This window comes from Ixodes scapularis, unplaced genomic scaffold (genome assembly GCF_016920785.2).
Source record: "Ixodes scapularis isolate PalLabHiFi unplaced genomic scaffold, ASM1692078v2 PGA_scaffold8__174_contigs__length_109621045, whole genome shotgun sequence".
Classification (NCBI taxonomy): Eukaryota; Metazoa; Arthropoda; class Arachnida; order Ixodida; family Ixodidae; genus Ixodes; species Ixodes scapularis.
Genome location: NW_024609883.1, coordinates 105,813,031 through 105,832,879, shown reverse-complemented (window position 1 = coordinate 105,832,879; position 19,849 = coordinate 105,813,031). Strand labels below are relative to the sequence as shown.

Here is a 19,849-nt window from a genome sequence, read left to right as displayed (position 1 = left end):
ATTATAAGCAGCATTGCTCGACCTTGCTGAAGTCTTTATAGGTGATGGGAGTTGCGCTAGCTCATACAGTAGACTCTCATTATTTCAAACTCCAGGCAGTCGCAAATTTTGTTTCAATTATTTGAAGTTTGAATTGTTGGAAATTCATCTAAATATGATATGAGATGAAATTATGATTTTCCTTATGAATAGCTACATACAATGCAGATATATGATGATTTCCTCTACATAGTCCTACTAATCATAAGCAGGTATGCCACGCGAGAAACATTTGCCTAATGTATGACGTAAGTTTATTTATTCCTCAAAAATGTTGTTTATTGTGGACTGTTTAGACAGCATGTGACAACTTAAAACAAAATTAAGTTTGTTCATGGGGCCAAAAAGTTGTGGGGGACACATGAGCAATGAAAACAGGCACCGCGTGGCAGTTTTCTTAGCAATTTGTGCGGACGCTATGACGTGGACCTATGCCATGCTGCCATGTCAAAGCATCCGCGCAAGCTGCTATGGAGATTTCTGCGTGGTGCCCGTTTTCATAGCTCATGGTGGTCTGCTTGAGCCCCGTTGAGCACCGGTGCGCTGCGGAGATGCAAGCTCTGCGGGTGTTGCCTCTCTGCAGTGTGCCGGCGCTCGGAAAGAAGCGCACTCAGAGGCCACAAGAACAAAAAGTATGGGTTGCACGAAAATGTTTGAATTAAGCAGCTTATAAATATATTAAAAAACATAGTGGGACAATCAAAATTTTGAAATTTGTTTGAATTAACCGGAAGTGTGAAATATCCTAGTTTGAATTATCGCGAGCCTACTGTATTTTGAAAGCACGGTTTCTGCATCGTTGAAGACTACAAATTCGCTTTGGGCATGGGGCAACCGATGGAAACAGCCTTTGCCTTGCCCGTGACTCCTAGGTAAATTCTTTCACAGGAAAAATCAATTTCTAGCTGCTAACACTTTAGTCAAGTAACCAGAAGTTCCAGAAGTTTACAGTCTACTACACTACTAGTGTTACATTTAGGCGGGATCGTTGCGGCAATGGGTTTTTCATTTGTTCAGTTAAGACACCCCGGCATGCTAATCTTAATTAGTACTCTGCATTTTATTGCTTGCTGCTCACAGAAGGCAAAAACTGTTGGGCCAGTTATGTATGTAAAGCTGAGGTACTAAAAAAAAAAAAGCCAGTGGATCTAGGTATTACTGTGAACCTAAACTTCAGTGACCTCTAGACGCCATACTCCTTTACCAATGATTCTAAGGAATCACCATTGTGGGAACACTAACAGTTGGGGTGCAATATGATTACCTAGTCTTCATAATTTGCATTGTCTCTGGTGACTTCCTTTGCTATATACAATTGGTATGCATCATAGAGCTGAGCTTACTCACTCCCATGAGACAGTGGTGGAGGGACAGGCAATAAACGGGCTATAAATTTTTACTGCCATTCGGATTGTTTGGTTACCTCACAGTGTCAGACTTGAGTTTCTATACAGTTACTGGTCAAAGGGCAAGGTGACTTATTAACGAGGAACGTGAAATTGCGTTGATTTGCAAGTTTGCTCTCTGTTATACTTCAGGATGGCTATAATAGTCCCCCCCCTTTACTCCTTCACAAGGTTTCGTTCAGTTTTTTCGACTGGTAACAATGCTTTTGAAAGGCCTCATGAATTGTGGAATTGTCGTAACTCGTAAGGATGGTTTGGAGATGATCTTTCGATGCAGACGACGTATGTATATTTTTTCAGTTGGGAGCAATAAAATGTGTTTGGTGCGAGTTTTAGTGAAGAGGTGAGGCCTCGGTGTGGTGGGAGTAGGTAAGGTGATGGTTGTCGGACCAGCTTCTTGTGGGGGAGTGTGCAGTGATTGGGCAATGCACCAGAACAGAAGAAAGCAGTAGGAGTTGGATCAGGGGATGAACAGGCATCATTTGTCCACAGTTTTCGTAGCGGCCATACCAAAGATGTAGACAAGTTTAGAGTAGAGACAATCTTTGTTGTGTTACCTGTTTTGAGTAGTACTCTATCACGAGCTTCCTCGGTCCCATTTGTAGACCCAGTGGCGGATTCATAGAGGGGCTCTTACGCATATGACACGTTGTATTTCCCCCCCCCCCCCCCCCCCCCCCCCTTCGAAAATACCCGTGTCCGCCCCTGTGTAGACCATTTGGTGCAGTAACGCGAACAAAATTGAGATGTAAGAGGTTGTTATTTTGGGACTTGTGTCAACTTGTTTAGTCGGGCAGACATGTGTTGAGATGTCCTCGACTGCTGTTGACGACATGTGTTACTCTTTCAAACTTTCTTCAGCGCAGAGTGTGCTACATGTACATTGTAATAGAACAGCCCCATGTATTGTTATTGCTGGTGAAGACTTATATCATTAATTGTTTATGGCTAACTGCATTACTAGACTGCGAGTTAAAAATTTGCAGCAAAAATAGTGTGAAAAGGTTTTTAGGGGACAGATTAAAAGTTGTTGATTTAAAGATGCCAGAAAGTATTCTGTTTTACAATCAAACATACATGTAAGCTGAAGTTCCTGGTGGAAAAACAAGTGGAAAATAACGGGAAAACTTGCACAGCAACCAATGGTTGCAATACATCTGTATACTTCATGTGCAATATGTATTTGTGTACAGTTCATTACTACACCTTACCATTTAACACCTTGGTGTGGCAATTAAGGTATGAGCCTATCAGTGGTGTAGCCAGGGAAGGGGCTTATGGGGGCTTCAAACCACCCCCCCCCCCCCCTAAAAAAAAAAATACCGGCTACGCCACTGGAGCTTATCCCTTTATGTCTGTTGTTTGTGAGCTCCTCTTTTTCTTTTCGAGCGAGATAAGGCACTAGTCATTTTAGTAGTGTCTAAAACGGTCAGGGAGCATCTGTTTATTTCTCAATAGTTTTGTACAACTATGTCACGTAGGAGCCAAAGACTCTAATAAATCGTTTACATTTCCTTGTTTTTCACGAGCGTGCTTTCTCTTTTGTTCTCGTCACATTTTGCTCCACTTCATGTAGTGTCGAGATTCAAGCAGTTCCTGATTTGTCTCGATGCTATATAAGGTTCCACCTTTGGCCTAGCATTCGTATCATTCGAGCTATCCTCGTAGCTGCTCCCTCGCATAGGCCACTGCTCCTGGCATGCCGGTGTAAGGTGGAGAAGCTTGACGGAAGTATCGTGGCGGGCGGGAGGGGAGGGGGGGCTAATGTTTTTGTCAAATTACTTACGTGACCTTGTCACAAGTACCATAATATCCCGAGAGATAGCCCACCTAAAATCGATAGCAAATTGGATGAAAATAAGGAGTGGGCTAACTAAAATGATCTGATGGGCTAGTTGGTTATAATACACACTGCAGCACAAAAAGCCAACTTTCGGGGGGGCCATAAAAAAAGTTTAAAACTTTCAACCTTTCCACTCTGGTGAAGGAAGACCAGCGAAGCTGTACTATGGTGGGAACGAAGTAATGGTTGGCCGCAAGTCGGCAAGCCAGAGTGGAAAGGCTCGAAAGGCTGCCGCCATCTATGAGCGACGGCGGCAACCAGCGGCAACAAACGACGTTGGAGGAGCTGGCGTGTCGTGCTGTCGGATGTCGCAATCCTGGTGGTTGGTGCTTTGAGTCCTGGGGAAAAGCTTCGGGAAATGCGAGTAACGCACGAGCCGGTTCGAGACATGTTGCAGGCAGCCTAGTTTAGCCTATAGACACGTGCCTAGGCTGGTGCTAGTGTGCTGGGAAGTCTATAGAGCAAGGGACAAGGTTGTTCTCCAAGCCCTCCATGCGCCGCCCCTGGGCCTTTTGCAGAGGAACTGCCATACCTGCGCGTCCCGCTGCACGGCATCATCAAGCTGACGCCCATGGCCTACGGCTGCGAGGTGAAGAAGTTCAGCGTCCCCATCGCGGCCGTGGACACGCACCGGGAGAAGCCCAGCGTAAGTAGCTCTGCCAACGGCGCGGACTGCGAGCCGGACATCTTCGGCTTGCAGGAGATTGACCTTGATGCGGATTTGTTGCTCTGTTCCGACGAGTCGGCTCGGGGCTGAACCCAAACATTGCAGATAAAGTGACGAAACCATTTTTAGGTGTTGCCAGTTTTATTTGTCTACAGGGTGCTTCCAAGCGCTATTCGGGCACGAAATAAAAAATTTTGTACTATAAACAATTTAATTTTTGCGAATTTAAAAATGTAGTGAAATATAGATCACGCAAAATACGTTGCCCAGCGGTACTAACACAGTCTGTACCACTCCGCAAAATATTCCTGAAATGCACGCTGCGGCAAATTCAGAAAATATGGAGCTCACAAAAATGAAGTCATTTACAGTAAATGAACCAATAAACCAAGTGCAAACTAAAACCCACACTGAAGAAATTGGATTATGAAAAATGCACCGCCTAAAAATGTCTTTGTAAAAAGTCCCAATGCTCTCTGCTAATTATAGTTTATAAAACCCGAACAGCGCTTGGTAGCACCTTGTATACAAATATGGTTTGTCACAGTCCAGCTATTTTAAACTGGATTAGATTACAAAGTTGCAACACGGGACCGCAATAGGGCGCGACTGTGATGAACTCCACAGTTGGTTCAACTATGCCGTACAGCTAGTTTTGTGCCACGAAATGTGAAGGCTGAATAAAAACGGCACCGACGAATTTCTCGTTACTCATCCGCTAAATAAAATGCGGTGTCATTTGTTCATAATTTTTTGTTTCACACTGGCTGCTCTAGAGAAGCTATTGAGGCTAAACCTGTCTCAAAGCGTAACCCGCAAGCTCTGTGAACCGAGATTTTTATCTTTATAAGCCGTACCACAATTTGCAAACATCTTTTGGTCTGCATCCTGTGCAGAGGTTCGACTGGTTTGGACAGTTGTTGATTGACAAAACATAGCATTAAGTACTTTCTTTTTTACCTATAACGAACTCTTGCAATCATTCTATCTTTTCTGGTGGTTTGGGTAGCTTAGCTACTCGCTGGTAGGGATGTAGCTTCCTCTCTTTTTGTTTCTTTCAATAGTATTAAGTATCCATCGTCTACCGAAAATGAAGCCTCAATATTTGTGTCCTCTGGGTGTGGCAGCCTGGCATTGTTTTAAAACCAGCAGCAAGCAGTCGGAACTAATCATATTTTTTCATGATTCATACGTTACAATTAAGTTTTCTCAGGATGCTACCGGATATGTCTTACACTCCCTTTTTGTCATCAGAGGAACACTTGCACCAAATTCTATACTTTTTCCAAATCGTTTTTTTTTTTTAGGTAATCGTGTTAGGTGTCTTCTGCATTACTGTTTCAAGCTGCGGCAGACTTATACAACTGCCGATGCCATTACCCCCTTGCTTTAATTCATTCAATGCAGTTGCAGACGAGTGTCATGTCTGGGCTTGAAGCATAGTGCTGCAGTAGCCGGGCGTTTCATTGTGCGTGATGTCTCGTAGTTAAGGTTATTGCAACGTCTTGAATAGGGTAATTCGTCGTTGTAAGTTATGCGCCGCCGCGTTCATCCCAACGATCGCCATTAATGGAGATTGCTCAAAGTCTGTGGAAATGTCTGAAACGAATTGTGCCAAGTGACCCAGTCGTAGGCTTCGCTTGTGTTGAAGAGTTGCGCTCCGGTTGTACGACAGGGCTGTTCTTTCGACACATTTGCGCGTGTGCACAAATGAAAGTGAGGAAACCATTCTTGTTCTCTGTAGAGGTGTGTAATGTGTGGCAGCAGTATAGTTCTCCTGCGTACTGCGTACGCTCCGTGTACTGTCGTGCGTGCGGTTCTTGTCGAGATTTTGGATGCTGTACTTAACTTCAGCAAACTGGGTGGTGAGCAGCATATGCAACACTGCATACGTTTGATAGCAGGCTACAAATCTACACACAGAGTTGCTCTTTGTCGGATTAACAGACATCGGCATTCCTATGAAGTGTAGTTTGGTGGCAGCTGGTGTAGATAGAGCTGCTTATGTTCACTCTTGCCCTGCTTGTTGTATTTTTTTTTTCTGCCTGTGACTGTTCTTTTATTCATGCTTTGGATGTACATCCCATGTGCAAGCTGCACGCAGCACGCTACGCTGAATTTGCACGAACATGACTGTTTAGCTAGTCTGCTTAGTAGCTTGTTAACACAGAGGTTCGGACGAGTTGGTTGCTTGTGATGTACAGGGGGAACATTTCATTTCTAGTACAGCGGGCCCTTTTAAGCATCACCCCTTGAGCCCCGACTTTCTGGTCATCTTAATAGCCATCTGCATATGTCAAGCAAGGAGTGTATGTTGACTCGAGTGACTGTTTCCCGGGTGCGCTGTTCCCCCTGTACATCATGCCTAGTAGCTTTCCAAGGCGCACGGCATAGCATTGTGCATCCCAGTTTAGTCTGGTGTAGCACCTTTAGTCGTGTTGCTAGACATAGTATGTGTATGAGTTCCAATTTCTTTTTCGTGCGAATTTATTGTCAAAGTCTAGCGCATTTGTGCCTGCTTTGTCTAGAGCTCGGCCCAAGTTCTGCTTTCAGTGTTATGTAAAAAATGTCGCAACTGGCCCTTTTCCCAGTCCATTTTAAAGCACTTTTTCCAAGCAATAAAGTGATCTTTTCAAACATTACGAGAGCTGTGTTGAATACAAAAGACAGCGTCCAATGCCACCAAAAAAGTTATTCAAGCGACCTCAAAAAAAGTTTACATATTTTTTTAGTAATTATGCTTATTAGTTTCTTGTTAGATTCATTAGGCTGTCTCATTGTGTACAGGATTTTCAGGCAAGTACTAGAAACTACACCTAGAATCTGAAAGCAAAAATTATTTGGCATTGCTGTCACACTTGGCACAGGCGACGGCGACTACAAGCATGTCGCAGGCATTTTCCTTTGTTTCCATCGTTGCATTCAATCCAGTACAGTTGGCTTATTGTATTTTAATTGATTTCTGTTTAATAGTACTCTTTCATTGTATTTTTTATAATACCTCCACTACGTGTTTTAAAATAACTTCAGTTTCTTCTTAAAGCCCAGCCTAAAAACTTTTGCATTTGTCAGTGGAAGAGGGAGGAATTTTGTAGGAGCTTAAGTGGAGCGAGAAAATCTGGATTTAATGCAAAATCTTGGGGTTGTCTGAATATTCGAATTTTAGAATAGTCGTTTCGAATACTACGGTATTCGACATTCGCTTTGAGATGAACTGCTATATTCATACTTTCTGAAGTGTTCATCACGGTGAGTTAGCCCCCGTTGAGCGTATTTCTCACCGAACACCTGTATGCTGCGGGGAAGCAGTACTTGCAAAGCTAGCAGGCTCTGCTGGTATTGCTTCCCCACTGCACGCACACGCTCGGTGAGAAGCATACTCAATGGACCTAACACAGAATGTGTATTAATAGCCGATTTTCATGGAGTTCTGTAACGTTTGGCTGTAACAAAAAAGTGACTCCGAAAAGCGTTACTCCCATTGAGAACCATATAAAAAGACTCCCGTCCTCGACATGATTTGAACTTCCTAACTTGAGATTGTGAGCCGAGTGCTTTGCCGACAGAGCAATCCAGGGCCGCTGGTCAGATCATGTAGAAGCGAAGTCCTTGGCGCAGCGCACATGGGAGCAGCCGTTTGATGCACCCTTCTCTTCTAAGGCATAGCACACATTCTCAGCTTGCCAGTCTTTTTTCAGTTTATTCAAGCTTGTATAATTTTTTCTCTTTTATTTTACTAATTTGACATAGAGGAAATATTTGCATATAGCAAGCAAATTTGTGAATCCTTTCGATTATTATAGCTGAAAAAATTGTTTGTTTACATGCCACAGTTCTTATACTTACATTAAAATTAACTGAGCTTGAAAGTAGAGAAGTGGAAAGTCTGGAACAATTTTAGGAGCTCAGCTGAATTTTCGTTTAAGCATGTTGCACGGTAGCAAAAGAGTTGAAAGTATTCGATATTTGATTAAAAAATATTCAACCTAAAACATTATTCGCTTCAAATTCGAAATCTACCATTCGCACATACCTACGAAAACCAGCCACATTAGAAGTACTCAGTGGAGCTGCAGGTTGACCTCTAAAAAAAAGCAAAAAGGTGCTTGAAAAAAACAAACAAAAAAAACGAGTTAGATGTGAATTCTAGCATATTTTTGTCCCGTGAATTTGAATATCACGAGCGTTTAACCAAATCGTATCGATAGACGCAACAAAAATCTGAAACGGCTGGGTGTGATGTCGTACCCAAAGGTTTCAGTTGCCTTGTGAGGGAACGCGTGCAGTGCTTTTTCCTGCTTGGGCACGGCTTGCGGAAACCATGGATATGTTGAGGTCTCTGTAGAAAGGCCCGTTCACACTCTTGCGACCTCTTACCACTGGGTTTCTTGAAACCTTTTACGAGAGGACACACTGACGCCATCTATTGGGTAGCACTGTAAACTTCTCTCGCGCATTATCCTTTCTTTCTTGGCTCGAAAAACTTTTGTGAAGGTTATAAACGAGCCTTTTTTATAGGTATTGCACGCATTTGACCTCGGAAATACCGCAAAAGCTTCGCTCTTGTGAAATGCAGTTCCAGGGTCACCTCATAGATGGTGCCAGCGTGCCAGTGTGTTCTCTCGTCCTAAGAAATTTTAAGAGGTTTTAACAAGTCTCGTCTCTCTCGGTCGTACTCGGTTGCAAGAGTGTGAAAGGGCCTAATAGGTCACAATTGCCTCCTTGCACCGAACGCAGCGGGAAGGAGGGGCTTCAGCGCCATTTTGAAAGCACTTTTGTGTCTACTTGGCGGATCAACCTGAAGTATCATTTTGATATTCGTAATTCTGGAGGCCAAGTGAAGACTATTTAAGTGGGTACACCACCCAAAAGGGTCATCTTTTGAACCTTTGGTTTAATATGAAGGAAATTTGCAGTAAATACTGGCAGTTGCAGGACAGAATACAGTGAAAAGTTTTATTTGTGTACGTGAATTGTAAAATAAATTATAGTCAATTTTATCAGGAACGTGCTGTCATTGTTTAGGAAAACTGTCGTTTAAAAATTAACGAAAGACTCAACATTTTTCTTCATTAGAGGCGCAGCAGAATGCCTGGAGAGTGGAACTGCGAAAATTAAATTTCCAAAAAGTAATTTATTTCATGTTAACATTACGCCGAAAAACATAAATGTTTTGCCATTTATGTTGTCGACAATATCTTAACATATTTTCTAAACAACATCTTCAAAGTAGAAAGAGAATTCCGCAGTTGCATTGCCCAGGAAATTTCAGCTACGAAAAACAGAGAGCGAGTCTTTCCCTTTGTCCCGTCACCAAATGATAGTTTTCCTAAAGTGAAATTTATGCCAGAAAGTGGAATTGAAAAAGACATGTTCAGAGTGCTTGAACCTTCTCTTTAGCACGGTTGAACCGAAAATAATTTATAAAAAAAAAATAACTATGCAGTGTAAACAAATGAAATGTTCTGAGAATACTTTCTAAATGTTTGGGGATGTAAATATAACATTTTTCTGAATTGACTTTTTTTTTGCAGAAATTTTGATTTCTGGGTAGTGTCCCCCTTAAGGCAACTCTGCTTCATATTTGTTTTTGAATAAACAATGCAGTCCTCTTCAGTATCACCTAGGAAGACTGCAAGTCAAATATTACGACGTAGTTCTGTCTAAATATTTCTTAAAAAGTCCGGCAAACTTTGCAACTCGGAATCGGCCGACTCGAGCAGGCGAGTTGAGGCTCAGTCAATGCTACGGCGTGGGCGAAGCCACCATTGAGCTAAACGTCGTCACCATTGCCCCTATTTGCTTATTTTTACTTCTCCGGGCAGGCGTAGCGAGTGACGTCGGCATTGTTTCCTCTCGGCACTCAGCGGTGTCCATGTGATTGGCGTAACGCGCCTGTACAGCGCGCTTCTTTGGAGCCGTCTGGCTGTTCTACCGTTGTCCTGCCGTTACCCACGTCGCAGCCGCCGTCGTCGTCTCACCATTCGTGATTATTGTCTTTCGGAGTTTCGTCCACACTACGGACACTATGTGCGCATACTTATGCCGCAGTTGTGCAGACGTCGTCGAATGTCCTAGATACCAAACGTGGTGAAGAGAGTGGTGCAGACGACACTTGCGCCTGGCACGCATCTACCCCAATACCATCCGTCATTGCGTAGAGGATGACATGATTTCCTCGTACCACGTGGTAGCCATGTTCTTGGCGGCTCGAGGCCATTTTGCCGGATGGAACCAAAGTTTCGGTTTCAATTCCTGCTCGTGTTTAAAATTAGATTAAAAAAATATATGTATCCCATTTTTCGCGAAGCAAGTGACATAGTGTCTTTTACTGGGGCTTTTTAATGAGAAACCAGTCATTATCCCGAAATCTTTGGAATTGAGCAGGCTTGCCCTTTAAGTGTTTTTTTTTCAAATACAGAACTGCCTCAGTTTCCTTTTAAGGAGACCATGAAACAATATTGGGTTTGAACTCTACTAACTGCATATCTTGGAATGGGACGCAAAGGAACTATACGTCCTAATCCTAGCATAGGTTACCAAAAACAATGGCCTGTCGGGTCCCATCATGAGCCAGTTCGAAGGAATACGTCGCATGGTTTCTAAAGGCCCGTCCACACACTTGCGACGTCTTAGAACCGGAGAGGCTAAACACCAGTTTTTAAGCCTTTTGTTGCAGCTTACGGCCGACTCAGAGCAGCCGGTCGTAAGCTATCGCAAGAGGCTTATAAACTGGTCATGTCCAAGACGGTCTTAGTCAAAAGCAAGTGTGCGAACGGGCCTTAGCTGGCACATAATTGAACCCGATGAACAACAGCTTTGGGTGTAGCATATGCTAGGATGAAACAAAGTACAGCTACAAATGAAGTTTCCACCGCAAGATTTTTAAAATAAGAAATTACTATTTTTTTTCTTTTTAATTCTTTATTATTATTTGCTTGTGTCCAAACGGATAACCGCATATTGCATCGGACACGAGCGCCATGCAATTGGCCAACTTGCACTCCGTTCTCAGACAAATATTTGGGTTTGCATTTGTGAGCAATTGGTGCAGTGGTGGAAATCATCGAAGCTCATTGGTCTCCAGAGGGCAACACATGCTTTGAGCACCGTCAAACCCAAGCATGTTGCTGGGACAAACGCTGGCGGTACGTGCCCGCAAAAGAACTCCCAGCAGTTCCGGGCACAAGTTGAGGAGGGCAGAGGAACGAGGGAAGGCAGGGCTAGATTTTCTTCCGCATTCTTTGCAACGGCTGATGTGTGGGGCTAAAAATGAATACATGCCTTATGCACTGTTTTCTTTAGGCCTCACGGAGTAGTTTTTAAAAAAGACGCGGAAGCTACATCAATGCGGTCTGTGCATGCGAGTTATACGGCCAGAGGGTCATAATAGGGGGGACTAATCATCGTGATAAGTTGGATAATTAACTAAAATCTGTTAATTACCTTTTTAACTGGTGTAAATAAACATTAATTATTAATAATAGTAATGAATCTATTTATATGTATAATTACTCACCTTGACTTTCATTTTGTATCGTAGCTTTTGTGCTCTTTTCGTGCTTTATTCTTTCTTTATTTTGCTTTGATTGACGACATTGGGTGCATCCGCGATCACATTTCATTTTTCCGTGTTTTGCTGTCTTGTTGTTTTTTCTAACCCCTGTCACTTGTTTTGAATCTCCCCTCATGTAATGCGTCCTTCGGACGCCCTTGAAGTCAATCAAATGAAATAATTTGTTTCAATTGGAAACTTGCTGAGCATCATTGAAAACCACTAAATCGGTAAATTTGAGAGATACTGAGCAGAAAGGGGCACAGTAGTGTGCTGAAGTTAATTGACAAACTTAAGTTATACAACCGATTTATTGCGATGGTTAGCCCGCTGTATTACGTTGTCGACTGTACAACTCATCTGTACAAACCGCATTAAGGTAGCTTTTGCGTTTTTTTTTTTAAACAGTGTGTAAAGCCTAAGAAAATGCCCAGTATATTACTTATGAACCGTAGTTAGTGAAATCAAAACGGCCCTAACTGAACCTGCATGCTCCAAATGATGATCATCTCTGTGCACAGCTTGCTTGCACAAAAAAAGAGCAATTAAAGGTAAATTCCCGAGTGCAAGGGTTGCGAAAGAAAGAATTGGTGTTGCAGCTGATGGGCATTAGCCATGACTAAACTGGGAGCGCGTGTTGGAGGCAGACGAGTCCGTCTCCGTCCAACTGCTGCGCTCTACCACTTCCCGTCCTCTTAGTTGCTCTTTGTGCCAAAGAGAGCAAACACGGCCATCGTTTTTTCTGTTTTGACTCGGAGTGAGGGCTGGAATCCCCAAAGAAAGTGTGGCTGATTGCCACGGAAACCATTACAAAATGTTTAACACATACTTCAGAGGACAATCTCCACAAAAGAGGAGCACATTGAGAAGAAAGGATGAAATTCTAAATGTGCCCCAACGGGAATTAAACCCACCACCCCACGATTCTAAGCTCAACGTTCTTCCACTGCGCCAATGGTGGGTAGACTCAAAACTAGCGGACGTTATCTCCCCCACAGTGGCATCTGCGAACCGTTGGAACGTTAACAATAGGAGCGAGTTCGCATTTGGTGTTTGTGTTCAAGCAGTTTATGAAAATTTACAAAAAAATCTGAGGCACCATCGCGTAAAAAAATAAGAGATCAAAATAAAATAATTGCTATAAACACGTGAAATGAAAAAAAAAAAAAGTTCCATGTCCATTACATATCCCTAACAATGCCGTGGAAACACATTTTGTATATCTGAACTTTATATGTAGGTTTGAGATAAATATCTTTTTTGTACGGAAGTGGGACTGGTGCGCAAATAATGTGTTTGGTATCAGGCAGAACAAGTCAAAACTGGAAAATGAGGATGGAAAGCTCTTTAGTGCACCTCTAAAGCTTTCAGAAAGTCGTTCTCGCCGTCCAACCTCGCGCGGAGGAAATCCGACCGGTCGACGTTGTGGCAAAGTTGCGTGCGTGTTGTTGTGGACCGTGAGTGAGCGAGGGAGGCACTGATGTCCATGCAAGCACCTCCTTCCTTCCCCTGCTCTTTCGAGACCCCGGTGACTGTTCTTTTGCCGGCGAGTTCCAAGTGGCTTTGCTGTCTCCTTCGTTCCTCTGTCTGCACCCCGGTTGCATGCTTTCCCACGGGGAAGCGAGAACGCCCCCTAGGTAGGTCTATCCAGTGCCGTCGAGTGATTGGTTGCTTGCCGTTTACGGGTAGAGGATTGCGAGAACTAAGGGGCGGCTCCCACGGTTGGAACGCACCTTTTGCAATCTTGCATGCCTCGTGGTGTGCCATTTGGCTCTTCAAGTCAAAATATTGCATTCCTGCGAGAATTTGGGCACTTTCTGAGCCACGAGAGTGGATACGGTCTTGCTAGGTGACAACCTCTTCCGACTGTCGGAACTTGTTTTACGTGGAACAGCAGGAAAATGGGTTCCATTTCAAAATGTTAAAGGTCGCACACAATTGAAAACAGTGTTACATTACGCTATCGGGGTGAACCTAAGGGCTTGGGAATTGCATAAAAATGCGCAGGAAACATGCATGTTTGTTCCAAAACAATGAACAGTGTGCCAAACACTCGCTGAAATACAATGCCCTTGGAGCTTCTGGCAATATGTAGTGTGTTCAGGTCTGGTAGGACAGAGTCAGCTTACCCTCCAGGAGCACAAGTTCACTTCAAGGTTTGCTGAACTTAAGTTTGGCGGCGTGTTTTCCACGTGCTGTGACGATTGCCTTTTGATAGAAAGCTACTTGCTAAAGGAGGCTTGCTATTGTTTTCTTTTTTCTTTCGTGTTTGATGTTACAGATTCCAGGAACATTGGAGGAAAAGTTCAAGTCAAACACAAGCGGGTAGCTCTAAATGTCCGGCGCAGCTAAGAAGGGCCTCCTCCCCGTGCGAGCTTTAGCGTTTCAAGCGGCGCAAGTCGTTCGTGGCTGTGGTGCGCAGCTCTCCCCTTCCCCAAAAGACCACTACTACCGAATTACTCCGGCTTCCTGTACCCCGTGATTCAACAGATTGTGATATTTGTATAGTTACGACAAAACGCGCTGCGTCGTGTCGAGCGAGCGATCGTTTCCTGTGTCGCCGCCGCTGCCGTCCCCTTTTCTAGACGCCTGCGAAAGTCTGTTGTGTAGCTGTTGATCTATTTGTCTTTCCGCGTTTTATTTATACTCTCGTACCTCTGGTTGTATAAGTGATGTTGGAATAAAGGAAGTGTGATGTGTGCGACATTCTCTTTTATATGCCTCTCAAACTTCTGGGAGTGGCCTAGCGCTGCACTGCCGAGGCTTCCCAGGGTAGAGGGCATGCGCCGTGAATGCGGGGACTGCATGCGCTGCTTCTGCACTCGTACCAGCTTCTTTCTTTCTGCGCGAGTGCGAGTTTTCATGTGTGCGAGATGCCCAGGTAGTTGGCTTTCTTTGGCTTCTCGTTTGCTTCGCTTAATATTTGCTTCGACTTCCTCCCAAGGAAGGATAAATCAAAGTTGCGACTGCTTATGACCTCTTGTGATATCTTATGAGAGAGCCATCTATGGGAACTGCATTTCACTCTACTCCAGAACAACTTTTTTTCGCAATGCAGTCAAAGGTTTCGTGCCCTAACCCATTTTGAGCGTGGATTAAAGTTGCACAATCACTCTCCTCCGCTCCTCGGAAACGCCGAGAAAAGTTGTCCCCAAGTATACACGTTTGCAAGTCCGGTCTCAGGGCGCCGCCATCTTCCTCAGTGGGGTGCGCTCTCGGGAGCGGCCATAATCCGATTACGACGCCTTAGCAAGGCTTCGTAATCGGATTATGACTGGTCCAAGCGCACCCCAGACAGGCAAGATGGCAGCGCCCTGAAGCCAGACTTGCAAACGTGTATAGAGTGAAGGCTTTGCAGTATTTGGGAGATCAAATGGTCGTAGCTGTGTACGAGAATTGGTCATTTATAACACTATCGTAAGCTTTTCGAGCCAATAGCAAAAGGATAATGCGCAAAAATATAGGAAATGAAATCGCAAGTTTGCTCGTTAGATGGTGCCAGTGTGTTATCTCCCCCCAAGAGATCGCGAGAGGTCGTAATGCTCTCGGCTGTAAGCAGTCGCGAGTGTGCGAATGCACCTGAACTCATCAAGTGCAATTCTTTCAATTTAATAGGTACATTGTTTTTGGCATAGACTGGCGGTAGCAGCCCAGTTGTCTCAAACTGGAGGCGCAGCATAAAGAGGCTGCATATCTTTGGTTGAACAATATTCGATGAACAAAGTTTTATTAGTTTAATAGGCATTTGCCTTTAAGAGGCTTGCTACACTTAAAACAGCTTTTTTTTTTTTTTTTAATTTTTTTTTTTGATGTGTTTTATTGTGGTGCCGAGGCACCACTCGATTGAGATATTACTGCATAGTCTTGTAGTGGCCAAGAAAGACCGAGCATGCTAATTTCTGATGTCGGGAACCCTGGAAGTCGCTTTCAAAACATGTTTTCTGTCATTTTGGTGTTTATATAAATTGTTTTATGGATTCTATTACATACCTCGGACTGCTTATCGTCATCCCACGTAGCTCTCCCAGCTCTCAGCTGTAAAGTTTTTTTGTTTTTTTTGCTGGGTTCTTTTGAACAGTTTGACAAGTGTGTCAATGTGGTTAATGAAAGTAAAAGACAAAAAGGGAATGTCACGTTTTGCAGTTTGCTTTCATTTTTTTAGTTGGGGGTCGTCGTTCCATGAAAATCTATCTACCTTAATATCTTGAGATAGCCCACCTAAAATCGAAAGCAAGTCGATTGAAAATAAGAAGTGAGCTAACTTTTGGTGTGCGTCAAAAAAAGTTGAAAAATGTGTTTTAGATTTTGTGACGGGCGACAAACCAAAGGCGGCTGTCCTTTGCAGTTGGCTATGTTCGATTCTCTCCCACCCTGGCTAAGTAACACCATTTCTGCCGAGATCACCATTGGTCAGGGCCCTGCACTTACTTACTAGAACTGGGCCATCTATGTTTTTGAAAATAATAGCAAATTGTGAACACGCTCGTTTTCAATTATTACTGGGGATATTATGGTATGCATTAACAAGTACCTTGCCAGATGCAGTTTAAGTTAGTCCTTAATGTGATGCAACTGATGCACCAGATGCCATTTTAAACGGGAGAATTTTTGCCTGTGTCTGAACCTCTAGACAATCTTTTTATTTGCAAACAGTCGTCAATAATATGTTTGTTTAAAAAAACTTTCTGGGGCAGATTGTTTTTGTGCCGAATCAGCGCTGTTGAAGGTAGTTTCGATAAAGTCGATAGTCATTGTAGTGCGCACAATGTAATCGAGAGCCAATCCTTCCCCCTGCATCCCAAACGTGCAGCATTTTTGTGTAGTTGCAATTTTTTTTCACCATTGCTGGCAAAAGTTGTTATAAACAATATGAACATTTACCTTACAACTATAGACCCACGTCAATTGCTGGCTTCCCACTCAAAATTCTCGAACATACATACTCTTCTCCCATATTGCACATTTTCTCGAATCAAAATCACATTTTCAGCCCACCCAGCCTGGCTTTTGAAAGTCATATTCATGTGAAATGTAGCCACTCTTATTCACCTGCAAGATCCATACTTGACGACTAACCTTTTCCAGACCCTATTTTTCTGGGGTTTTTTAACGGCGTCGACTCTCCCCTAGACTTTGTCACCCCTATCGTACCTCGAGCCACAGTTCTTGGTCCACTCCTTTTTCTCATCTTTATTAATGACTTGCCTAGCTGCATAGCCTCTTCATTCATTTGCGGACAATAGTGTTCTTTTTCGCAAAGTAACGACCAACGAGGACACATTAGTGCTCCAGTCAGTGTAACACGTGGCAAATGGTGCTTAATGTGAACAAGAGCAAATGCATGGAATTTCCCACCGCCTTACTAACCTACCTTTATAGCACCTCCATGTTGTACTGGAAACAGTCTAGTAATGCAGGTATCTACAGAAAATACCGGAGAAGCACGCAACCCACTTCCATTAAAAAATTGGGTTATTCTAGACAAGAGCACGTAACGTGTAATTGTCAGAATTCCCAAGTTTGGGAAATGTTAATAGGGGGCGCTTGAGTGAAGTGGGCGCTTCTGCGGTATTTTATGCTAAGTATTTATGTGGCTTCCGATCTTAGCTGGTAAACTCATTGAAATTGCCATTAACAAAGGTAATTGCATGCTAGGTTACTTAAAACAAAACCTCCATTTTGCCCCTACCACCGTTAAATTACTCTTCTACAAAACCATTGTACATTCACAACTAGAAAACACATTATTGATATGGGTCCCCGGCATTGAAATTCTCACTAATCAATTGAAAATGATTGTTCAAGATATGATATGCTTCGAAAAAGTAAATTGTACTTTAAGCCATTCAGAGTTATGAAACAAACACGAGGAAAAAAATTTGCGGCGCTTCACCAGTTGCCGTTCGAACAGCAGGTGCCGACGCAAGATGAGGGACTTGGTCCCGGTGGTAGAGTTTTCGTCAGAAATGAGTCAAAACATGAGAAGTGCCTAGACGATGTTTCTGATGCACAGTGTGTCTCTGTTTTCCCCCTTTCTCTCCTAGAACTGTTCTCCGAAGAGGAGCAGGGAGGATGCGTTGAAAACGGTCCCTCCGCACATGTGAGGGTTGCGGAGGAAAACTCGACGCTCGACAAGCGTTCCCCGAGATACGCTTAGCATTGCAACGGCCGTACATATTTTACACATTAGTAGATACCACGTTGGGACTTGTTTTTGAATAGAGTACTCCCCTTTTGGGTTTTTATATAGAGTGTACAGTGCTCCAACCCGGTGATTTATAGGAATATTTTCGTTACCCATTGTTGACTTGCATCTGGTCAATGTTACGCTGTCTTTCGTGGAGTAAGCACGCAGTACATGTGCTCGAATGGACGATGGTGCGCGAAAGGGATCAATTTATGTTGAGTGTGTGCCGCGAGAGTGGTGCATATGTAGCAATGCAGTCACGCCGCTCACATTTTAAACTTTTTTTGTACAACTATGGTTTTGAATCTCCTAAGCTGTTTTAGCTTTTATCTGTTGCAATAAACCGCAACGATTCCCAATTAAGTTTTACCTTGCACACCAACTTTAAAAAAGTTTGTTAGATAGTTTACACACTGGCGTTTGCTTGGGATTGAGTTTTTGTGACCTCTTACGACGAGAGAACACGCTGGCACCATCTATGAGAGGGCCTTGGAATGGCATTTCACTAGAGCGAAGGTTTTGCAGTATTTGCAAGTTCAAGTGTTCATACAATTTAGGAGAAATGGTTGTTTATAACGCGGTCACAAGTTTTTTCAAGTCAACAAAGAAAGGATGATGCGTAAAAGAAGTAAGAAATGTATGACTACCAGTGTGTTCTCTCGTCATAAGAGATCGTGAGGCACTCGCTCGGTCGCAAACAGTTGCAATTGTGTTTAGCCGTTTCTGCAGTGTGTTTTCCTGGCAGTTGCTGTAAACCCTCACAAATAATAATAAACCAGGTGATCCTTCTAGCAAACCATTCTTATTCTGAAACAAAAGAATTTCTTGTTACAGGCCGTCTGCGACACTTATGTACACAACAACTAGAACGCTGTAGAAACGCCAACCTCAGCGTCGTAATACTGTCCTCGCGCCGGCACTGTACACTTTGGACGCTGGTTATGCCACCCCTTCACCGCATGGCTGTTTGGAGACATTTGGCTGCAAGTTCAGCCGTTCAGAGACATTCAGCTGTTTGAAGACATTTGGCCGTTCGAATGTGTTCGAAGACGTAGCTGTGCTTCAGTGGATGCTCCTAATTGGAGTGCTTGGTTGTTTTCTCCGAATACTTGATGCCCTCGTTCTTGAGCCGCTGCAGCATTGGGGCGTAGATTTCTTGGGCAAATGGAAGCACCATCCCCTTGGCTTGGATCTCGCCTGCGGACAAAAATTTGTTTCCTCTCAGATGATGCTTTTTTTCAGAATGATTAAAAAGAGTATGTCATTAGCGCCAATTAAAATTGGTACCGATGATCATTGCCATGTCGAGCAGTGACTTAGCCAGGAATTTTTTGGAGGGAAGAGGGGGGGGTTGAAATGCATGTGTATATTACGGTCTACTGGATTTTGGGGTGTGTGGGGGGGTAAAAGTGCACCAAAGCCCCTTCCCTGGCTACGCCACTGATGTCGAGGTATGGTATTGCATCTCAGTTTTAGGGTCTCTGCTACTTCTGTTGTGTTGCACATACGAGTGCATGCGCCCTATCGTTAATGGTTGACGGGTATAATTAAAACTTTAAGGAGGCACTTATGAAATATTTTAAAATAAAAAAAAAAGATTGTGGCCCTTTTTTTACAGTTTTGATTTCAGATGTATTTTAGATAATAAAGTAATTTATGGCAAAAAGGTTGTCTTCTTTCAAACACAACCAAATTTAACATATGGTTTTTATGCGAGTGTACAGTGCTCCACCCTGGTTATTTATAGGAATTTTTTTCTATACCCATTGTTACATCTGGTTAATGCAAGACCATGTAGACGTGTCCCATTACACCAAACATCGTGTTAGATATACAGTGAGTAATATATCATAATTAAGGCAGAAACTGGAGAACGAGGTTTGTTTAGCAATTTTCTCTATCTTGTTCCCTAATATCTTTGTGATCATGGGACTTCCTTTTTCAACAGAAAGTTGCACATTCGGCTAAATTCTAGATGGCTACCATTGGGCTTGAGCTTTAGGTTGTATATTTATCCGCCAAATTTAGCAGGGAATTTTTTCCGCTAAATTTAGCGGGGAAAATAACCCATAATGCGATCCACAATGACGTCATTATGGGAAACGTCCCGTAATGCAACGCGCGGTTACGGCAACGCCGCTCAGGCCGGAAA

The 19,849-nt window shown here is 43.3% G+C and overlaps 2 protein-coding genes across 14 annotated transcripts in view; one reads left to right on the top strand and one right to left on the bottom strand.

Moving 5' to 3' along the window:
• Positions 1 to 18,382, top strand: part of LOC8031022 (6-phosphofructo-2-kinase/fructose-2,6-bisphosphatase) — an 89,837-nt gene extending 71,455 nt beyond the window's left edge. For 4 of the 12 annotated variants that reach the window (XM_029979357.4, XM_040499894.2, XM_040499893.2 and 1 more), the window contains 2 exons: positions 3,807 to 3,934; positions 17,555 to 18,382. In XM_029979357.4, coding sequence (XP_029835217.1) covers positions 3,807 to 3,934; positions 17,555 to 17,614 — 188 coding nt within the window. In that variant the 3' untranslated portion in view covers positions 17,615 to 18,382. Of the gene's footprint in view, positions 1 to 3,806; positions 6,598 to 13,791; positions 14,213 to 17,554 lie in introns of those variants that run through there. The other 8 variants (XM_040499901.2, XM_040499896.2, XM_040499895.2 and 5 more) reach the window with 2 other exon arrangements.
• A 98-nt stretch (positions 18,383 to 18,480) lies between these two features.
• Positions 18,481 to 19,849, bottom strand: part of LOC8031023 (alpha-aminoadipic semialdehyde synthase, mitochondrial) — a 97,061-nt gene continuing 95,692 nt past the window's right edge. For both annotated transcript variants that reach the window (XM_040207517.3, XM_029979350.4), the window contains exon 24: positions 18,481 to 18,894. In XM_040207517.3, coding sequence (XP_040063451.2) covers positions 18,773 to 18,894 — 122 coding nt within the window. In that variant the 3' untranslated portion in view covers positions 18,481 to 18,772. The remainder of the gene's footprint in view (positions 18,895 to 19,849) is intronic.